The following is a 17,806-nucleotide window of genomic DNA, read 5'->3' as shown; positions in this document are numbered from 1 at the left end:
CAAGCATGCGCCACCACACCTGGCTAATTACAGACTTTTTACACACCAGGCCCACTTATGGCAAGATAGCCCACCCCCATCAGGCTAACCATAGTAAGTAAGACAACATCTAAGATCAAAACCAGAGCACCTGGCTCTCTACGTCTCACTTTTCTCAAATCTATACTTTGGGATTACTTCGAGAGAAAACCTGAATAACATGTGAAACTGTGGCCCCAGACCATAGTTCTCAAACTTTTTTTGTTTGTGTGTGTATGGTACTGGCGTGGAACCCAGGGGCTTTTCTACCTCCGAGCTATACTCCCAGACCTATTTTTTATACTTTATTTGGAAACAGGGTCTCACTAAGTAACTGAGGCTGGCTTTGAACCTTTGCGATCCTCCAGTTTCAGCCTCCCAAGCGCTGGGATTACAAGGGTGCGCCACCACGCCCGGCTGATAGTTCTCAAACTTTAAAGTGCACTAGAATCACCAGAGAGGGTCCATTTCCAGAGTTTCTGATTCAGCAAGGCGGGTGGGAGAGGGCAAGAATCTGTTTCTAGTAAGTTTCCACATGATGCTAACTTCTTGGTCTGGGATCACACTGTAAGAACTACAGGTAGATAGACCTGAGCACTAATCCTGTTCTGCCACTCAGCCTCCCTGAAATTCAGATTCTCCAAGACACGAACAGGTGTGGTGGCACGCACCTGCAGGTTTGAAGACAGGCTCAGCAATTTAGGGAGACCCTCCTGTTTCCAAAATAAGAAATAAATCAGGCTGGTGTATAACTTGGAGGTAGAATGCCTCTGAGTTTAATCCCAGTACCACGCACAAAAAATAAACACACAGATAATAGGACTGGGGGTGTAGCTCAAAGGAAATATAAATAAATAAAAATAGGACTGAGAGTGTAGCTCAAAGATAAAATGCCCCTGGGTACAATCCTTAGTACTACAAAAAAAAAAAGCAGGTGTGGTGGCGCACACTTGTAATCCCAGCATTTGGGAGGCTGAGGCAGGAGGATCACAGTTCGAGGACAGCCTCAGCTACTACTTAGTGAGGCCCTTTGCAACCCCAGCAAGACCCTGTTTCAAAATAAAGAACAAAACTAGGCCTGGGGGGGGGGGCGTGGCTTGGAGGTAGAATGCCTCTGGGTTCCATCTCCAGTACTGGAAAAAAAAAAAAAAAAAAAAAAAAACTGGGCATGGTGGCACATGCCTTTAATTCCAGTACTTGGGAGGCTGAAATAGAAGGATCATAGACTCAAGGACAGCCTCAGAAAATAGTGAGATCCTCATCAACCTAGTGAAACCCTGTTTCAAAAACTAAAATAGGGATGGGGTTATAGGTCAGAGGTAGAATGTTCCTGTGTTCCATCACCAATACCAAAAATAAACAAATAAATAAAACTTGCCCGGTATGGCAGTGCAGGTTTGCAAACCCAGTACTTAAGAGGCTGAGACAGGAGTTTACAGGTTCAAGAATAGCCTCAGCAAGTAGTAAAGACTCTCAGCAATCTAGTGAGACCCTGTTTCTAAACAAAAATAAATAAAATAAATAAGAGCAGAGGATGTAACGCAGAGGTAGAATGCCCCTGTGTTAAATCCCAAGTACCACAATATGTACACACACACACACACACACACACACACACAACAACAACAACAACAACAACAACAGCAACAACAACACTAGAAATGAAACTATCTCAAAGTTGAGTTTAGGAATTTTTAAGTGCAATGCACTGTCTCTTAGACAGTGACTGGTTCACAACAGACATTTAGTAGTTTAGTAGCTGTCATCACCATCATCCCTACTGGTACTTTTTCTATAAAGGAAGTCATGGAACATGTAGAACATTAATATCACCACATTTCAAATTGCCTTATTTAAAGTTCTTCATATTTTATTTTAATTCTTTTCTGGTAAAATGACAAGTGTTCATTATAAACTAGTTGATAGATCTTTGTAATAGCTTTTTAACAGCCAGAAAGAGAATGGCTCAAGTACAACTGCTGTGCTCCAATCCCAGTTCTCCCTTTTATTAACTTGGTGTCTGTGGCCCCATTTCTTTACCTATAAAATAAACACAATAGTGCCTACTCGTACAGTTGTGAGAACTGCATGACTTAAGAAAGGCAAAACTCTGAATAGAGCCTAGCATAAAATAAACATTTATAAGTATTCATTATCGCTATTATTTTCCCAATATACTAAGAGTAGCATTATGAATCATTACTTGCATTAAAGCATTAAGTAGATGCATTTTTTCTGACTATTCATTCGTGTGAACTCTAAGTTATCTTGTGTTTTACCAGGTCGAGCCATATGAACCGCTGACATAGACCACTTATCTACACAATCATTTCATACGGTTGAAGCTGAGAGCTTTCGTCCTACCTTCTGACCTTCCTTTGAGCCCAGTGGCAACATCCTCACAGGTGCATCAGGGCCACCTCTCTTGACTTAACTGCCCTTTTCTCTCTTGCATTAGCAAGTTTTCCCTCTTTACTTAATCACTGCCAACACACACATGCTATATTCCTCTTACCCTGAAAAAAAAAAAAAAAGCAACCCCTCTCCCCTAAAAAATTCACTTGCTCCCACTTTCTTCTTCAGCAACTGCTATATTCTTATCTTCCCTTTACAGCAGAACTTGAGAGCATGTTGATAGGATCTAAAATTGTTCTTCTCAAGGTTATGAATGAATTGGTCATCATTAAAGTCTGTGATCATTTCTCAGGCATCATCTTACTTGGCCTGCCAGCAGTGCTTGGCAGAGTTGCAGATCCTGCTCTCCTCCTAGAAATACTTTCTCTTGTGGCTTCCAGAATATTGCATTCACTTGGTTTTCTTCCCTTTTTGGGGGGTGGGGGTGTACTGGGCATAGAACCCAGGGGTTTTCTATCGCCAAGCTACACCCACAGCTCTATTTTAGTTTTGTTTTCTGTTTTGTTTTGTTTTCGGGGTGCTGGGGGTTGCACCCAGGGGCATTCTACCTCCAAGCTATGCTCCCAGCTCAATTTCTTATTCTTTGTTTTGGTTTTTGTTTTGCAACAGGGTCTCACTAGGTGGCTGAGAGTCTCCCTAAATTGCTGAGGCTGGCCTGGAACCGGGGACTCCCCGTCTCAGCCTTCTCAGTCTCCTGAGTACTGGTATTACAGGTGTGCACCACTCACCTTCTTCCTCGTTTTTTATTGCTTCTTTTCTTGCCTTTGCTGATCCTGCCTCATTTTGTACACTCTATGTAAATGTGTAAGTACTCAAGGCTGAGAACATGATCTTTTCTTTCTATACCTACTCTCAAATCCTAATGACTGCAAATATCCATGTGTCATGTGCCAATGCTTCCCCAATTTATTTCTCCAGCTCAAAATGTTTCCTGAATTCCATAGTCTAACTGCCTACTTGACATCTCCATTTGGATGTTTGGTGGACATTTGAAACTGGCTTAGCCAGGCATGGTGGCACAGGACTGTAATCCCAGTACTTAGGAGGCTAGCCTCAGCAACTTAGTGAGGCCCTCTGCAACTTAGTGAGACCCTGTTTCAAAAATAAAGAATAAAAAATAGAGTTGAGTGTAGCTCAGAGGAAGAATGCCCCTGGGCTCAATCCCTGGTGCAACCATTTAAAAAAAAAAAAAAAACAGTATAATAAACATGTCCAAAGCTAATAAGCTCCTCTGCCCACATTCCCTCCCCTAAAACCATCTCCTCCTGCAATCTTCCATCTCAGTTGATGGCAATACCACTTAATTATCAAGCCAAAAATCTTGGTGTCAGCTTTTCTATCTGTCATGCTCAACCTTCAAAATAAGAAGTTACTATACAACAAATATTACATAGAAATATAAAAGAAACCACTAATACATACAGCCACAAAAACACTGTACTGAAATAAAAGTCAGACAAAAAAGAGTATGTACTGTATGATTCCTTTTATGTAAAATTTTTCAACTGAACAACCTAATTTACGACAACAGAAAACAGATCCGTGGCCGCCTGCAGCTAGGTGTTGGACGCGGGGACTCACGGAGAGGGCTGATAGAAATGTTCTGTATCTTGCCGGGCGTGGTGGCGCACGCCTGTAATCCCTACGCTTGGGAGGCTGAGACAGGAGGATCGCACGGGTTCGAAGCCAGCCTCAGCTACTTAGTGAGGCTTTCAGCAACTTAGTGAGACCCTGTTAACAAATAAAATATAAAAAAAGGTCTCGGAGTATAGCCTGGAGGTAGAAAGCCTCTGGGTTCCACCCCTAGTACCACAAGAAAAAAAAAAAAAAAAAGAAAAGAAAAGAAAAGAAAAGAAATGTTCTGTATCTTGATTATGGTGGCAGTTGAGTAAGATACATTTGTCAAAACTCATTAAACTATACAATATGTACACTAAGTTAGTTATACCTCACTACAGCTGATTTAGACACACTAACCCCTCCCCCTTGCCTCCCTACCCTCACTGCCACCATGTGGGGGTCACCACTCTCTCCTCATTTACAAAAGCCTACAGAACAGCTTCCCTTCTTCTGACCTTGCCTCTCTGAGTTTTATTCTCAGTGCCGTGGCCAGAGGGATCTGACTGAAACATGAATCATACCATGTCGCTCTGCTCAAAACCCTCGAATGGCCTTCCATCTCAGTAAAATTCAACGTCTTTATAAATGCTTCCCAGGATGGGGCTCCTACTGCACTTGGCTTTCATCTCCCCTCCCCACGGTTACCGGATTCCCACCAGAGCCAGCCTCCTGGCTGCCCTTCAACTGCGGCAGGAACGCGCTTTGGTACTTTTTGATCCCTCTGGCTGGGATGTGCCTCCTCCCTCGCTCCCCATCACAGCCACGCATTCTCTCACTCTCCTCAGCTCCTTCATCCTTGGACACCACACACACACACACACACACACACACACACACACACACACACACACACTCCATTTTCTTCCCCTCTCTAGTTCTGATCACTCTCTTATCCACTTACATTCTACCAATATGTCCTTTTTTTTTTTTTTTTTTTTTTTGTACTGGGGATTGAACCCAGAGAGCTTCTATCTCCAAACTACATCCCTATCCCTTTTTAAAATTTTGAAGCAGGGCCTCACTAGGTTGCTGAAAGTCTAAGTTGCTAAGGATGACCTAGAACCTACGATCTCCCTGTCTCGGCCTCCTGAGTACCAGGATTAAAGGCATGTACTACCACGCCCAGATAATATATTTTATTCATTGGCTTTCTCTTTTACTGGAATGGACAGCCCAAGAGGACAGGGAGTTTTATCTGTTTTATAGATCACTGTATATCCAGAAATAGTGGTAAGGAGATGCTGAATAAATAAATGAACTCTAGCTTTCCCTTTAATAGCTGACATTCTAATTTCATACATGTATCATTTACTTTAAAAACCCTAACGTAAATAAAAACTAGGCTCTGGATGTAGCTCAGCGGCAGAGCACCGCCTACCATACACAAAGTCCTGAGCTCCATTCCCAGCAACACAAAAAAAGATTAAATAAACAAGTAGAAACTTCAGCACATTTAAACATACACTAATCTTTATGAACTAAAATCTGCTTCCAATTCTCATTAAGAATTTAAGAACAGACACTGAGTACTTTTTTACCAAATTCACAGAGATTTTCTTATGAACAATAAATGTGAAATAACTCTCATTATTGCCCCCAAAATAGATACTGTCTTACTGAGTTCTTTGCAAAAGCCAGATCTCATGTTGCCTAGTTTCCCATAGCTACATGTAGAAAATAATGGTAGCCTCAGAACTAAGAATTCATTTTAAAAAACACACATACTCTTATTATTTAAATAATTCATTAATGTCTTGTTTTATAAGCAAGTCACCTAAACATGAGAGGATTACAGAGGAGATCAGTTTAGCATAAAGAACTTAAAAATAAAGCAGAAGCTAGAGATGCCTTTGCTCTAAAGGTCCAAGTCTCTTCTTCAGACAAACGACACAGCGTCTCGGAGGTCCAAAGGAGGTGCCTCCTGAGTAACTGCAGGAGAAAATCCTGCCGCAGCCTTCACCTGCAGCCTTCACCGGCATCTGGCAGCTCTTACTGAAGTGCACTAACGTACTCAACTTAATTCGAGTAAGAGTTCCAGTGTGGGGGAATTATCTGCTTTGGTTTAAAAACAGTATTACATATTTAACCTAAAAATAAAGACTCTGAGTTCTTTAATATAAAGTTGTTTTATGAAGTTAAATGTAGTGCAAAATGTCAGAAAAGTATCCTTGTTTAGGCAGCTCTGAATAAATATTACCAAACCTAGAAAATACTTTAAGGATAAACAAGAGAAAGAGAAAGCATTGGCGCTATCACTACTGAGCGCACTACTCTGTGTTTCGTGTATACAAGCTGCATCTTTCATTCCTATGTGCCAATTTCTTAAACAAGACCAGGAAGAAAAATAACTGCAACATACAGTCCTATCATGGAAGAATAGCAGCCGAATACCTCATAGAGCGGCTTAGCTGGCCACTACACAACTTAGCTGACTTTGCAGCAAAAACATTTTTAAGCTATAAGTTTATTTAACATGTATTCATCTTAGTATACCTAGCATTTGTAACAGTGCATTATCACTTTTAGCTCAAAGTGCTAACATTTCCAAATCTCCTTTTTAAATTCCTTGGACTGCTTTAAACATTAAAAATAAGAGGTTAATCCAAATAGACAAAAATAACAGAAACACTAGCACCAAAGCTAATAGGGACTGCTAACAGACAAGAGGCACATCAGGACACGAGCATTAAAACTAACTCTCGTTTGCTGCTTTAGAGCTTTCAAAGCAAGATGAAATGAGCGTGAGCATGGAGTATCTTACCCTTTCTACCGGTGAACCATAGCATGCAATGCCGAAACATAGCAGATGGCATTGGAGTTATTAACTACAAAAAAGATAACAGCAGAGAAATGACGGCTGGCAGACAAGACACAGAAATGCAGATGAAATTAATGCAAACTTGTAGCTGGAAGCCAAGCAAAACCTTTACACCAAAGGTTGCCACCAGCTTCAATTCAATTTACATTTTGAGTTTTACATGGACAAACGCTGCAACCTTCGCAATCAGTCTCTAGACTCTTCATGCAGAAGCAGAGCCACACTCCTCGATAAAGAAGATCAGCAACCTTCTGTAAACACAAGCCAGCAGCAGCAGCAGCAGCCCATTACTCTTCCCTCTGATTTTTATCCTTTAAATTTTTAATCTCCAACTGCCGCCAGATCCACAGTCGTTTCAAGTGGATCTGTATCCACTGCGGATACAAATCCCTGCTTGACCTGCAGCACCACTTCATCCAGAATGTTCCTATGCACTCGCTCACGCGGGATCAGTTGCAAAACCATTCAAGTCATTCAGCGAACAACCCAAAAGAGAAGGAAAGCAGCAGACAGGACTGTGAAGAGAAAGAATCTCTTCTTTGGGCTCACCCTGGAAATGGAAGGTTTTCTGATCAACAGTTATTGTGAAGGTGCTGTCGTCCTCATCGTCTATACCAATCACAGCTCCCTGCGAAACAAAGAGCACAATCCCAATAAGGCAAACAATGACATCAGCAATTTCACTACTGCTACCGCCCGGAATACTCAACGCACCCAGGACACTGGAAGCAGGCGAGACAGAAAAGAAACCTGAGATCCTAGTTTTGCTTAAGGAGGAAGAAGTACAGGAGAGGGGCTGGCAGTGCATGCTAGCATCCTGCAGAGATACTTTCTAAGCCCTGTGGAGGGGGATGGATGCGGCAGGAGGGGGAGGGGACAAACACAGAAGCTGAATCTGGAATCTGTGTTTAAGAGCCAGCCATTGAGCCTTTTGATCTTTAAATTGCTTACTAAAAAGGGAGTCAGAAATCTACACCTCCCCAGGTTGTTGTGAGACTCCATGAAGGCAGATGCTCATCAGGCTGCTTCTGTGTTGTACTTGTCAGTACAGAAATGCCAGGTGACATTTGCTTCCAAACATTGACCAATCTTTTCCAGGCGCTGCTGTAACCACCTGACCATCACTCTGCTGTAGTAGTTTTCACACTGTATTATGATCATCTGGTTATTTCTTCCTCAGTCTTGGAAATTAAGGGGTATTTTATGTTGACACATAGTATAAATTATTTTTTCCTTTTTTATCTTCTTTTTTTTTTTTGCGGGTCTGGGGATGAAACCCAGGGGCATTCTACCTCCAAGCTATACCCCCTACCCTATTTTTAATCTTTATTTTGAAACAGGGTCTCACTAAGTTGCAGAGGGCCTCACTAAGTAGCTGAGGCTGTCCGCGAACCATAATCCTCCTGTCTCAGCCCCCGAATGCTGGGATTACAAGCGTGCACCACCACACCCGGCTCCCAGCCCTATTTTTCAATTCTTAGTTTTGAAAAAGGGCCTCACTAAGTTACAGAGGGCCTCACTAAGTAGCTTAGGCTGACCGCGAACCTGCTATCTTTCTGTCTCAGCCTCCCAAGTACTGGGATTAAAAGCATGTGCCCCAACTCTCAGCTCTAGTATATGATTTTTAAAGAAAAGCATGAACAATTCTGCAAATGATGAGCAGGAGGCAGAGAACTGCTTTTATACGTTGTTGTTTGGGGAGGCTGGGACGTAGCTCCATGGTAGATCCTAGCATGCATGAGGCCCTGGGTTCGACCCCCAGCACTGCAAAAAGTTTATTTACTTTAAGTTGTTTGAGGAAGGTGGATAGGGTTTTTAATGTTTATTTTTTATATTCAACTATATGCATCATGTTACAAAAACAGGAATTTAAGAGACAGAGAATTATGCAAAATAGAGTCTACTGGTCAATGTTCTTAAGAATAAACTGTCTTAAGTACCACAGAGAGAAAGACTAGCGAACATGGGAGAGTCAAATGTCCCAGACTAGTGACAACAAAAGCAGCAGGCTCCAGACAAAACCCGAGACCTTGAAAATGCTGAGGGAGGGAAGGACTTCATCACACATAAAAAAGGCTACACAGGAGGGACTACTCTTACCCCAGGAGCACTAGGTAACAGGGTCAAATATGTATCCATTTCTTCCCAGAGGCCATGTGAATGAACCTCACCTCCACCCAATGGTATCCACTTGAATTATCTTATTTAGTCTTCAGTTTTAGATTGGATAAAAAAACTTATTCCCATTAAGATTTTAAAAAATTGTCTCCAGGGAATATGAAGCCGTCCCAAAGTCACGTGAATGCAGATCTAGGACCAGGTCACCATCAGCATGGTTATCTACCTATTCCAGGACACACTTCAGTGGGTAACATGTAGAAGGAGTAGCTCATTCTGGCTAACTTAAGTTTGTGGTTAACTGAGTTAGCCTTCTAAGTTATAACATATCCACTATTACCTAGTAACCAAATACAAAAATCTGTGCCAGATATAGCTCTGGAATACATAGCAATAGTCCCTGCCTTCAAAGCACTTATTTTCTAGTAGAGGAGACAAAATGCAGAGTTTAGCATAAGTGATCCCTAACCTTAGACAGTATGCTAAGTGAAAGAAGCTACTGGCTGAGGATCATGGGTCTTTTATATGATTCCATTTAGAGGAAATATCAAGAGGAGGGAAATTCATAGAGACAGGGCGTAGATTAGTGATTGCTTGGGGCTGCAGGGTGCAGTGAAATGGACAGTGAGTGCTAATGGGTACTGGAGTTTCTCTATGGACTGATAAAAACATTCCAAAATTTACTAAGGTGATGGTTGACGAGCACTGTGAATATACCAAAGACATTATTTGCATACTTTAAATGGGTGAACTAAATGGCATGTGAATTATATCTCAACAAAGCTGTTGTTAAGCAGCTCCCAAAAGCCTGTTCTTAATGTAAGTTCACCAGTCATGGAATCAACCTGGATAGAAGCCTCCAGGGCCTATTCAGATTCTCCCTCACTCATCACCACAAGATATGCTCATTCTACCTCTAAACTATTAAGTTCACCATCCTCATTGCTACTGCTCAAATTCAGACTTTCATCATAAAGCAATCTGATTTCCTTCAGTCTGACTATCCTCCCCTCCCTCCCTCACTTCCTTCCTTTCCCTCTCAGTACCGGGGTTAAACCCAGGGCCCCACACATGCTAGCCAAGTGGTCTACCACTGAGCTATACCCAGCCCTTTTTATTTTATTTTGAGAGAGGATCTCACAAAGTTGCCCAGGCTGGTCTGGATCCACCTGCCTCTGCCTCCCAAGTATCTGGATTACAGGTATGTGCAACCGAAGCCAAAAAGTCTGGCCATCACCTAATTCCCAGTCCTAGCTATCTCCAAACAAACCTTTCTTCTTTTTTCTTTATTTTTTTTTCAGTACCAAGGATGGAACCCAAGGGCATTCTATCTTTAAGCTATACCCCCAGCCCTATTTTTTATTCTTTATTTTGAAACAGGGTCTCACTGAGTTGCAAAGGGCTTCACTAAGTAGCTGAAGCTGTCTGCAAACCATGATCCTCTTGTCTCAGCCTCCCAAATACTGGGATTACAAGTGCACCCACGCTCTACTTCCAGACAAACATTTCTAAAGCACTGGCTCTTACATGAAATTTACATCTTTAAATACTTCTCTGGGTGAGGCGTGGGAGCATGCCTGGAATCCCAGTACTTGGGAGGCTGAGACAGGAGTATCCCAGGCTCAAGACATTGAAACTCAGGGGTCAAAAATTTTGTTCAAGGTCCAACAACCAAAAGAAGACTCCAGGTCTAGCAACAAATCTGACCCAAAGCCCTTTCCCAACAGGACACTGTCTTAATAAGCAATATTCACTAATTATTTTAACTCACTTATTAAACACCTATTCTGGGCCAGGAACAATAACAGCCAGGGGATATAAAGAGGAGGAAGACATGTCTCTGCCCTAAAGGAACATAGTAGAGGAAAGAAAAAGGAGTCAGCAAGATGGAAGGAAGCAGGAAGGTCCAGATGCTCAGCAAACGCGTTGCTACATGAAGGACCTGCTTTAGCATCATTCGCTCATTGATTCAACAAGAACTTCTTGGATTTTCTAGAAACGGCCCTACGTGCCAATTATAGAGTTCTGCAGACTTTGCTTTGCTTTCTTCACTCAACATTGTTTGGTATTTACTTATGTTGAGAAAAAATTAAAATGTGTATGCATATGAAAATACTTTCTATGTTGAGAAAAATATGTATACATACACATAATTAGCCATGTTGAAAATGAGTTTTTATCTTATCTCCTCTTATAAAAGCTGAAATTATTTATCCTTCATACATTTCCTTTTTGAGTATTTGGGAGGTTAGATAAGAGGGATGGCAAGTTCAAGACCAGCCTCAGCAACAAAGCAAGACCCTGGGTCAAAATAAAAATAAAAAGGGCTAAGGGTATATCTCAGAGGGAGAATGCCCCTAAATTCAATACCCAGTTCTTAAAAAGAAAAAAAAAAAAAAGCCAGGCTTGGTGGTACACACTTGTAATCCTAGTACTTAGAAGCTGAGATCCAGAGGACTGCAGTTTGCAGCCAGCCTCAGCTACTTAATGAAGCCCTCTACAACTTAGTAAGACTTTGTTTCAAAATAAAGAATGAAAAATAGGGCTGAGGGTATAGTTCTGAAGTAGAATGCCCCTGGGTTCCATCCCCAGTACCACAAAAATTAATTAACTAATTATTTAAACAGTACATTTCTATTGCAATATTTTATTTATTTATTTATTTATTTATTTATTTATTTATTTTATTTATTTATTTTGTGGTACTAGGGATGGAAACCAGGGGCATTCTACCTCTGAACTACACCCCCAGCCCTATTTTTTATTCTGTATTTTGAAAATAGAAGCTGGGCGTGGTGGTGCATGTTTGTAACCCCAGCATTTAGGAGGCTGAAACAGGAGGATCAGGGTTCCCAGACAGCCTCAGCTATTTAGTGCGGCCCTTTGCAACTCAATGAGACCCTGTTTCAAAATCAAGAATAAAAACAGGGCTGAGGGCGCAGCTCGGAGGTAGAATGCCCCTGGATTCTATCCCCAGTACCACAAAAATAAATAAATTAATTAATTAAAAAATAGGGTTGGGGTGTAGCTTGGAAGTACAATGCCCCTGGGTTCCATCCCCAGTACCACAAAAAATAAATAAATAAATAAAATCACACACACGCACACATGACATTATATATATTTAGCACTGAGACTTTATAGATATACTTCATCACTTTGATGGGTCCTTAGCCCCTTTAGAGTTCGGGAGCTGGGCAGTGGCACATGCCTGTAATCCCAGTACTTGGGAGGCTGAGACAGGAGGACCAAAGGCTCAAGGGCAGCCTCAGGGAGTAGTGAGACTACTACTAGCAGACCCTGTTTCCAAATAAATAAAACCGGGCTAAGGGTACAGCTTGAAGGTAGAATGCTTCTGGGTTTAATCTCCAGTACCACAAAGAAGAAGAAGAAAAAAAAGAATTCATTGTGGCTTGAGATTCAACTGTATTAATAGTAATTATTAATTATAGCATAACTAGCTTGTGCGTGGGGGGAGGCGGGTACTAAGGATTGAAAACAGGCACTCTACCTCCAATCTATACCCCTAGCCTTTTTTATTTATTTATATATATATATATATATATATATATATATATATATATTTTTTTTTTTTTTTTGGGGGGGGTAGCATTGGGGATGGAACCCAGGGACATTCTACCTCCAAGCTACAACCCTAGCCCTATTTTTTTATTCTTTATTTTGAAACAGGGTCTCACTGAGTTGCAAAGGGACTCACTAAGTAATAGCTGAGTCTGTCCTTGAACCTCGATCCTCTTGTCTCAGCCTCCCAAGTACTGGGATTAGAGAGGTATGCCACTACACCCGGCAGTAACTACCATTTACTAAGATCCCACTAGCTAGGTGTATGATACACACTTATAATCCCAGGACTTGGCAGGCTGAGACAGGAGGATAGCAGGTTCGCAGCCAGCCTCATATTACTTAGTGAAGCCCTTTGCAACTTAGTGAGACCCTGTCTCAAAATAAAGAATAAAAGCCGGGCGTGGTGGCACACCCTTGTAATCCCTGAGCTTGGGAGGCCGAGACAGGAGGATTGCACAGGTTCGAAGCCAGACTCAGCTGGCTTAAGAGACCCTGTTTCCAAATAAAAATATAAAATAGGTCTGGGAGTATAGCCCAGAGGTAGAAGGCTCCTGGGTTCCATCCCCAGTACCACCAAAGAAAGAAAGAAAGAAAGAAAGAAAGAAAGAAAGAAAGAAAGAAAGAAAGAAAGAAAGAAGAAAAAATCAGGCTGGGGGTGTAACTCAAAAGGTAGAATTCCCCTGGGTTCCATCCTTAATAACACACACACACACACACACACACACACACACACACACACACACCTGGGTTCCATCCTTAATAACACACACACACACACACACACACACACACACACACACACCTGGGTTCCATCCTTAATCACACACACACACACACACACACACACACACACACACACACACGCCTGGGTTCCATCCTTAATCACACACACACACACACACACACCCTACCAAGTCTCAAACACTGTGTTTAGATACCTTCATATACTAATTAATTTGATATTCACAATTCTGTGAGTAAACGGCAAGATACCCATTCCAGATTTAAGAAAAAAACAAACCGGGCTCAGAGATGAACAGAGGAGTTGGTTGCTTGGGTCATGGAGCTAGTTAAGTAGCAGAATTCAGATCTGAATTTCACTGCATAGATACCAAGTTTCTGCCTCTACATCGCACTACCGCTTCAATGTTGCTTCTTATCAGTTTTGCACATAGTAGCTGAAAATGTCAATATTTGCTTTTGGCTAGAATATGGGAGTAGGTAAATTCAGACCCCAGACATCAACCAACATTGAACCTTTTCATCAAGGCAACAGCCCCATCTAGTGGAACATACTCTATGACAAGAAATCAAAAGATTTTTTATCTTTTCTGTTTTTCTACAATTGTTTGGTCCTCTGACACTTCTAGGTAACTTTAGACAAAAGAAATGGGAGCCTGGTATATTAAGGACTAAACACAGTTTTGGAATAAGACAGGCCTACGTTCAATCCCAGATTCACCATCACTGCTTAAGTTACTCAAACTTACAAAACATGGTAAGTTACTCAAAATGGTTTTGAGTGTCTGTCTCCTTATCTGTAGAATGAAATAGCAGAACTTACCTGACAGGGCTGCCAGAGGCAGACATGTGAAAATCATCCAGCACAATGCCTGACCAGGACTTCCCCCATGGTTCTTTGCTCCATTCTGCTAATGTCTGCAATTCTTTTATATGTTAACCATAGTAAAGGCAAATTCTTCAATATTTTATTCTTCTTTTCTGTATGTATGTGTGGTACTGGGGATGGAACACAGGGGTATTCTATCTCTGAACTACACACCTAGCCCTATTTTATTATTTTATGTTAAAACAGGGTCTCACTAAATTGTTGAGGCTGGCCATAAACCTTAGATCCTCCTGACTCAGCCTTCTAAGTACTGGGATTACAAGCATACAACACCTTTTATAAGTATATGAAATTAAGCTGGGCATGGTGGCACATGCTTATAATCCTAGTACTTGGGAGGCTGAGATAGGAGATCACAGGTTCAAGGACAGCCTCAACAAGTAGTGAGACTCAGCAACCTAATGAGACCCTGTTTCTAAATAAATAAATAAATAAATAAATAAATAGAGCTGGGCATGGTAGCACATGCTTGTAATCCCAGCTCTTAGGAGGCTGAGACAGGAGGATTGCACAGGTTTGAAGCCAGGCTCAGCTACTTAGTGAGGCTCTCAGCAACTTAGTGAGAACCCTGTTTCCAAATAAATTATAAAATAGGGCTGGGGTGTAGCCCCCAGTACCACAAAAATAAATAAATAAATAAATAAGGCCAGGAGTATCTGAGAGGTAGAATGCCTCTAGGTTCAATCCCAAGTACCACCAAAATAATGATAAAAAGAAGATGACATAGTAATATATAAAATTAACAATACCCTTGTATATTTGCTTGTGGAAGGATACTAAAATTGAGCCCAGGGGAACCTCTGAGCTATCCCTTTAGCACTATTTGCTATTTTGAAACAGGATCTTTTTTTTTTTTGTACTAAATGTGCCAGTATTGGGAAGAGGCATCAAAATGTATTAAGGTGCTGGTATTGGAAAATTGCTTTGATAATTTCCAAAGTGTAAAATCTAGTCAGAGCTTAAGAGCTGTGCAGGCACTCAGGCAGGGAGGGGGCTGCAGTGATTACAATGCAGAGTTCCTTGCTGTCTTTGCCCTTCATTCTAATCATTAACCTATAGTAAAAGCCTTAGAGTCAACTGAAGCCATTAGCCCTAAAATTACAATAGAGGCAACCGGGTGCCTCTGTTTACCTCCTCTCCTCTGGGATCCGGCTTGGGCATAGGAAAGGTAAACTTTGTATGCAGCTTCAAAGCACCCTAGTTGATGAGCAACTAATACTGCCCAATACAATAGAGCTCAGGGGCAGGTAGATTCTTGACTCTTGCACTTAGGAAGTGCACTGTCCGGAGACAAAGAGGCACCACCTGGCTAAGGAATAAGTAAGTAGCCCATTGCCTTGGTAATGCTGATGAGAAAGATGCCAATACAAAATATATTTAAAGGTTGGGGTCCCCAAAAGGGGCCGGAGTTCCATTTCCGGGCTCTCCAGCATGCGGGTCAGCATGTCGCTTTTTCTTTCTCTTCTCTATTTCCTACTGATCTATTTCCTACTAATTTTGTAATAAAGATTTGTTAAAGCTGCACTGAGCTGCCCGTTAATTTTTCTATTCAACCAACCTTAGTTCAATAAGAAAAAGAACCCCCACCATTTCAAACCGTAACACTAAAGATTGAACTCAGGGACATTCTGCCTCTAAGATACACTCCCAGTTATTTTTATTATTTTTAATTTTGAAACAGAACCTTGATAAATTGTTGAAGACCTTGTTAAATTGCTGAGGCTAGCCTAGATTATATTTTTTATAATTTTCTTGTCTCTGCCTCCCAAATATAGATGTACCCAGCCCTGAATTCTTTTTTTTTGGGGGGGGGGTGGTACTGGGGTTCCTGGAAACCCTTTTACCTCTGGACTCCACTCCCAGACCTATTTTCTATTTTTATTTGGAAACAGGGTCTCTTAAGCCAGCAAGGGTGGCTTCGAACCCAGGCGATCCTCCTCCCACCACGCCTGGCCCCTGAATTCTTTAATAGATAAATTGTAAGCAAAAAGACATCCAGTTTTGTTCTGGGTTTTTTGTTTGTTTGTTTGTTTTGCTGGGGGGGGGGTTCCTGGGGATGGAACCCAGGGGCATTTTACCTCTAAAATATAACCCCAACCCTATTTTATTTTTTGAAACAAGGTCTCACTGAGTTGTGGTGGGCCTTGCTAAGTTGCTGAACCTGGCCATAAATCCCCAATCACCCTGTCTCTGTTTCTCAAATACACTACGATTAGAAGTGTGCACCAGCCAGGCATGGTAAGGGTATGCTTGTAATCCCAGCATTTCAGAGGCTGAGACAGGAGGATCTCAGGGACAGACTCAGCTACTTAATGAGGTCCTTTGCAATTCAGTGAGATCCTATTTCAAAATAAAGAATAAAACTAGGGCTGGGTTGTCGCTCAGATGTAGAATTCCCCTGGGTTCCATCCCAAGTACTGGAAAAAAAGAGAAGTATGCACCACTATTCCCCACTAACCTTTTTTTTGTTGTTTTGTTTTGTTTTTTGTTTTGTTTGCGGTACTGGAGATGGAACCCAGGGGCATTCTACTTTTGAGCTACACCCCCGGCCCTATTATCTATTATTTTATTCTTTATATTTTGAAACAAGGTCTCACTGAATCTCAAAGGGCCTCACTAAGTAGCTGAGGCTGGCCACGAACTGCCACCACATCTGTGCCCCCACATCCAGCTAAAATTCTATTTCTTAACTGACGGATAGTTACAGAGTTAATAACTGATTAAACTATATGTAACAAGCAAAAACAAAAACCAACAAACAAACCCAGAACACTAACTATAACAATGAGACAGTAGCTCAAAGCCAGACTATATTCCCCTAAAGTGCTGTCCCAACACAGCTCTGCCAAAGTCTCACCACTAAGCCTGTCTCAAGCCAAAAAAGCAGTGAATACCAGACTGCACAGTCACCGAGGTCAATAGCAAGTACTTAGGAAAGCAATTAGACCAAGCTGACAGAAGAGAAAACAAAGAAATTTTTTAAATATAAAGTATGGTACATTCAATCTTTAAAAAATCTCTATGCTAGCACATATGCACCATCTGCACAAAACAGGCCTGTCTCATTTCCCCCTGCAAATTTGCTGTGCTTACCACCATCTCAATGCCAGAATTCTTCAAGTATTAGTTAGCTTCTTGGCATTATCTCCCAATTCTACCAAGGACTGCACGTAAAAGCAGCAACATAGCCGGGAGTGGTGGCACATGCTTGTAATTCCAGTGCTTGGGAGGCTGAGACAGGTGGATCGCAGGTTCGTGGCCAGCCTCAGCTAGTTAAGTGAGGCCCTTTGCCACTCAGTGAGACCCTGTTTCAAAATAAAGAATAAAAAATAATGCTGGGGGTGTAGCTCAGATGTAGAATGCCTCTGGGTCTATTCCCCAGTACTGCAGACACACACACAAGACAGCAACATCTTTACCAAATATATTCACATCTTCAAAAGGAAAGATGCATTCTAGGTTTAGTTCCCAACACCAAAATAATCAAACAAACAAACAAACAAACAAAGTAAGGGGACAAGACAAAAAAAGATGGCAGAAAGAAAGCAACAGGGCTACTGGAAGCCATCTTGCCCGTTGATACACGCAGACGGGCGTCCTCA

General features: G+C 41.6%; 1 protein-coding gene across 7 annotated transcripts in view; it reads right to left on the bottom strand.

Annotated features, from left to right (window-relative positions):
* Positions 1 to 17,806, bottom strand: part of OSBPL9 (oxysterol binding protein like 9) — a gene marked incomplete at its 5' end in the record, with an annotated part of 159,392 nt that overhangs the window by 104,025 nt on the left and 37,561 nt on the right. For all 7 annotated transcript variants that reach the window (XM_080691784.1, XM_080691785.1, XM_080691779.1 and 4 more), the window contains one exon: positions 7,421 to 7,499. In XM_080691784.1, coding sequence (XP_080547910.1) covers positions 7,421 to 7,499 — 79 coding nt within the window. The remainder of the gene's footprint in view (positions 1 to 7,420; positions 7,500 to 17,806) is intronic.

This window comes from Muscardinus avellanarius (genome assembly GCF_963383645.1).
Source record: "Muscardinus avellanarius genome assembly, chromosome: 3".
In the NCBI taxonomy this organism is placed as follows: Eukaryota; Metazoa; Chordata; class Mammalia; order Rodentia; family Gliridae; genus Muscardinus; species Muscardinus avellanarius.
The sequence above is the reverse complement of the archived record's forward strand: the minus strand, read 5'-3'. Positions and strand labels throughout refer to the sequence as shown.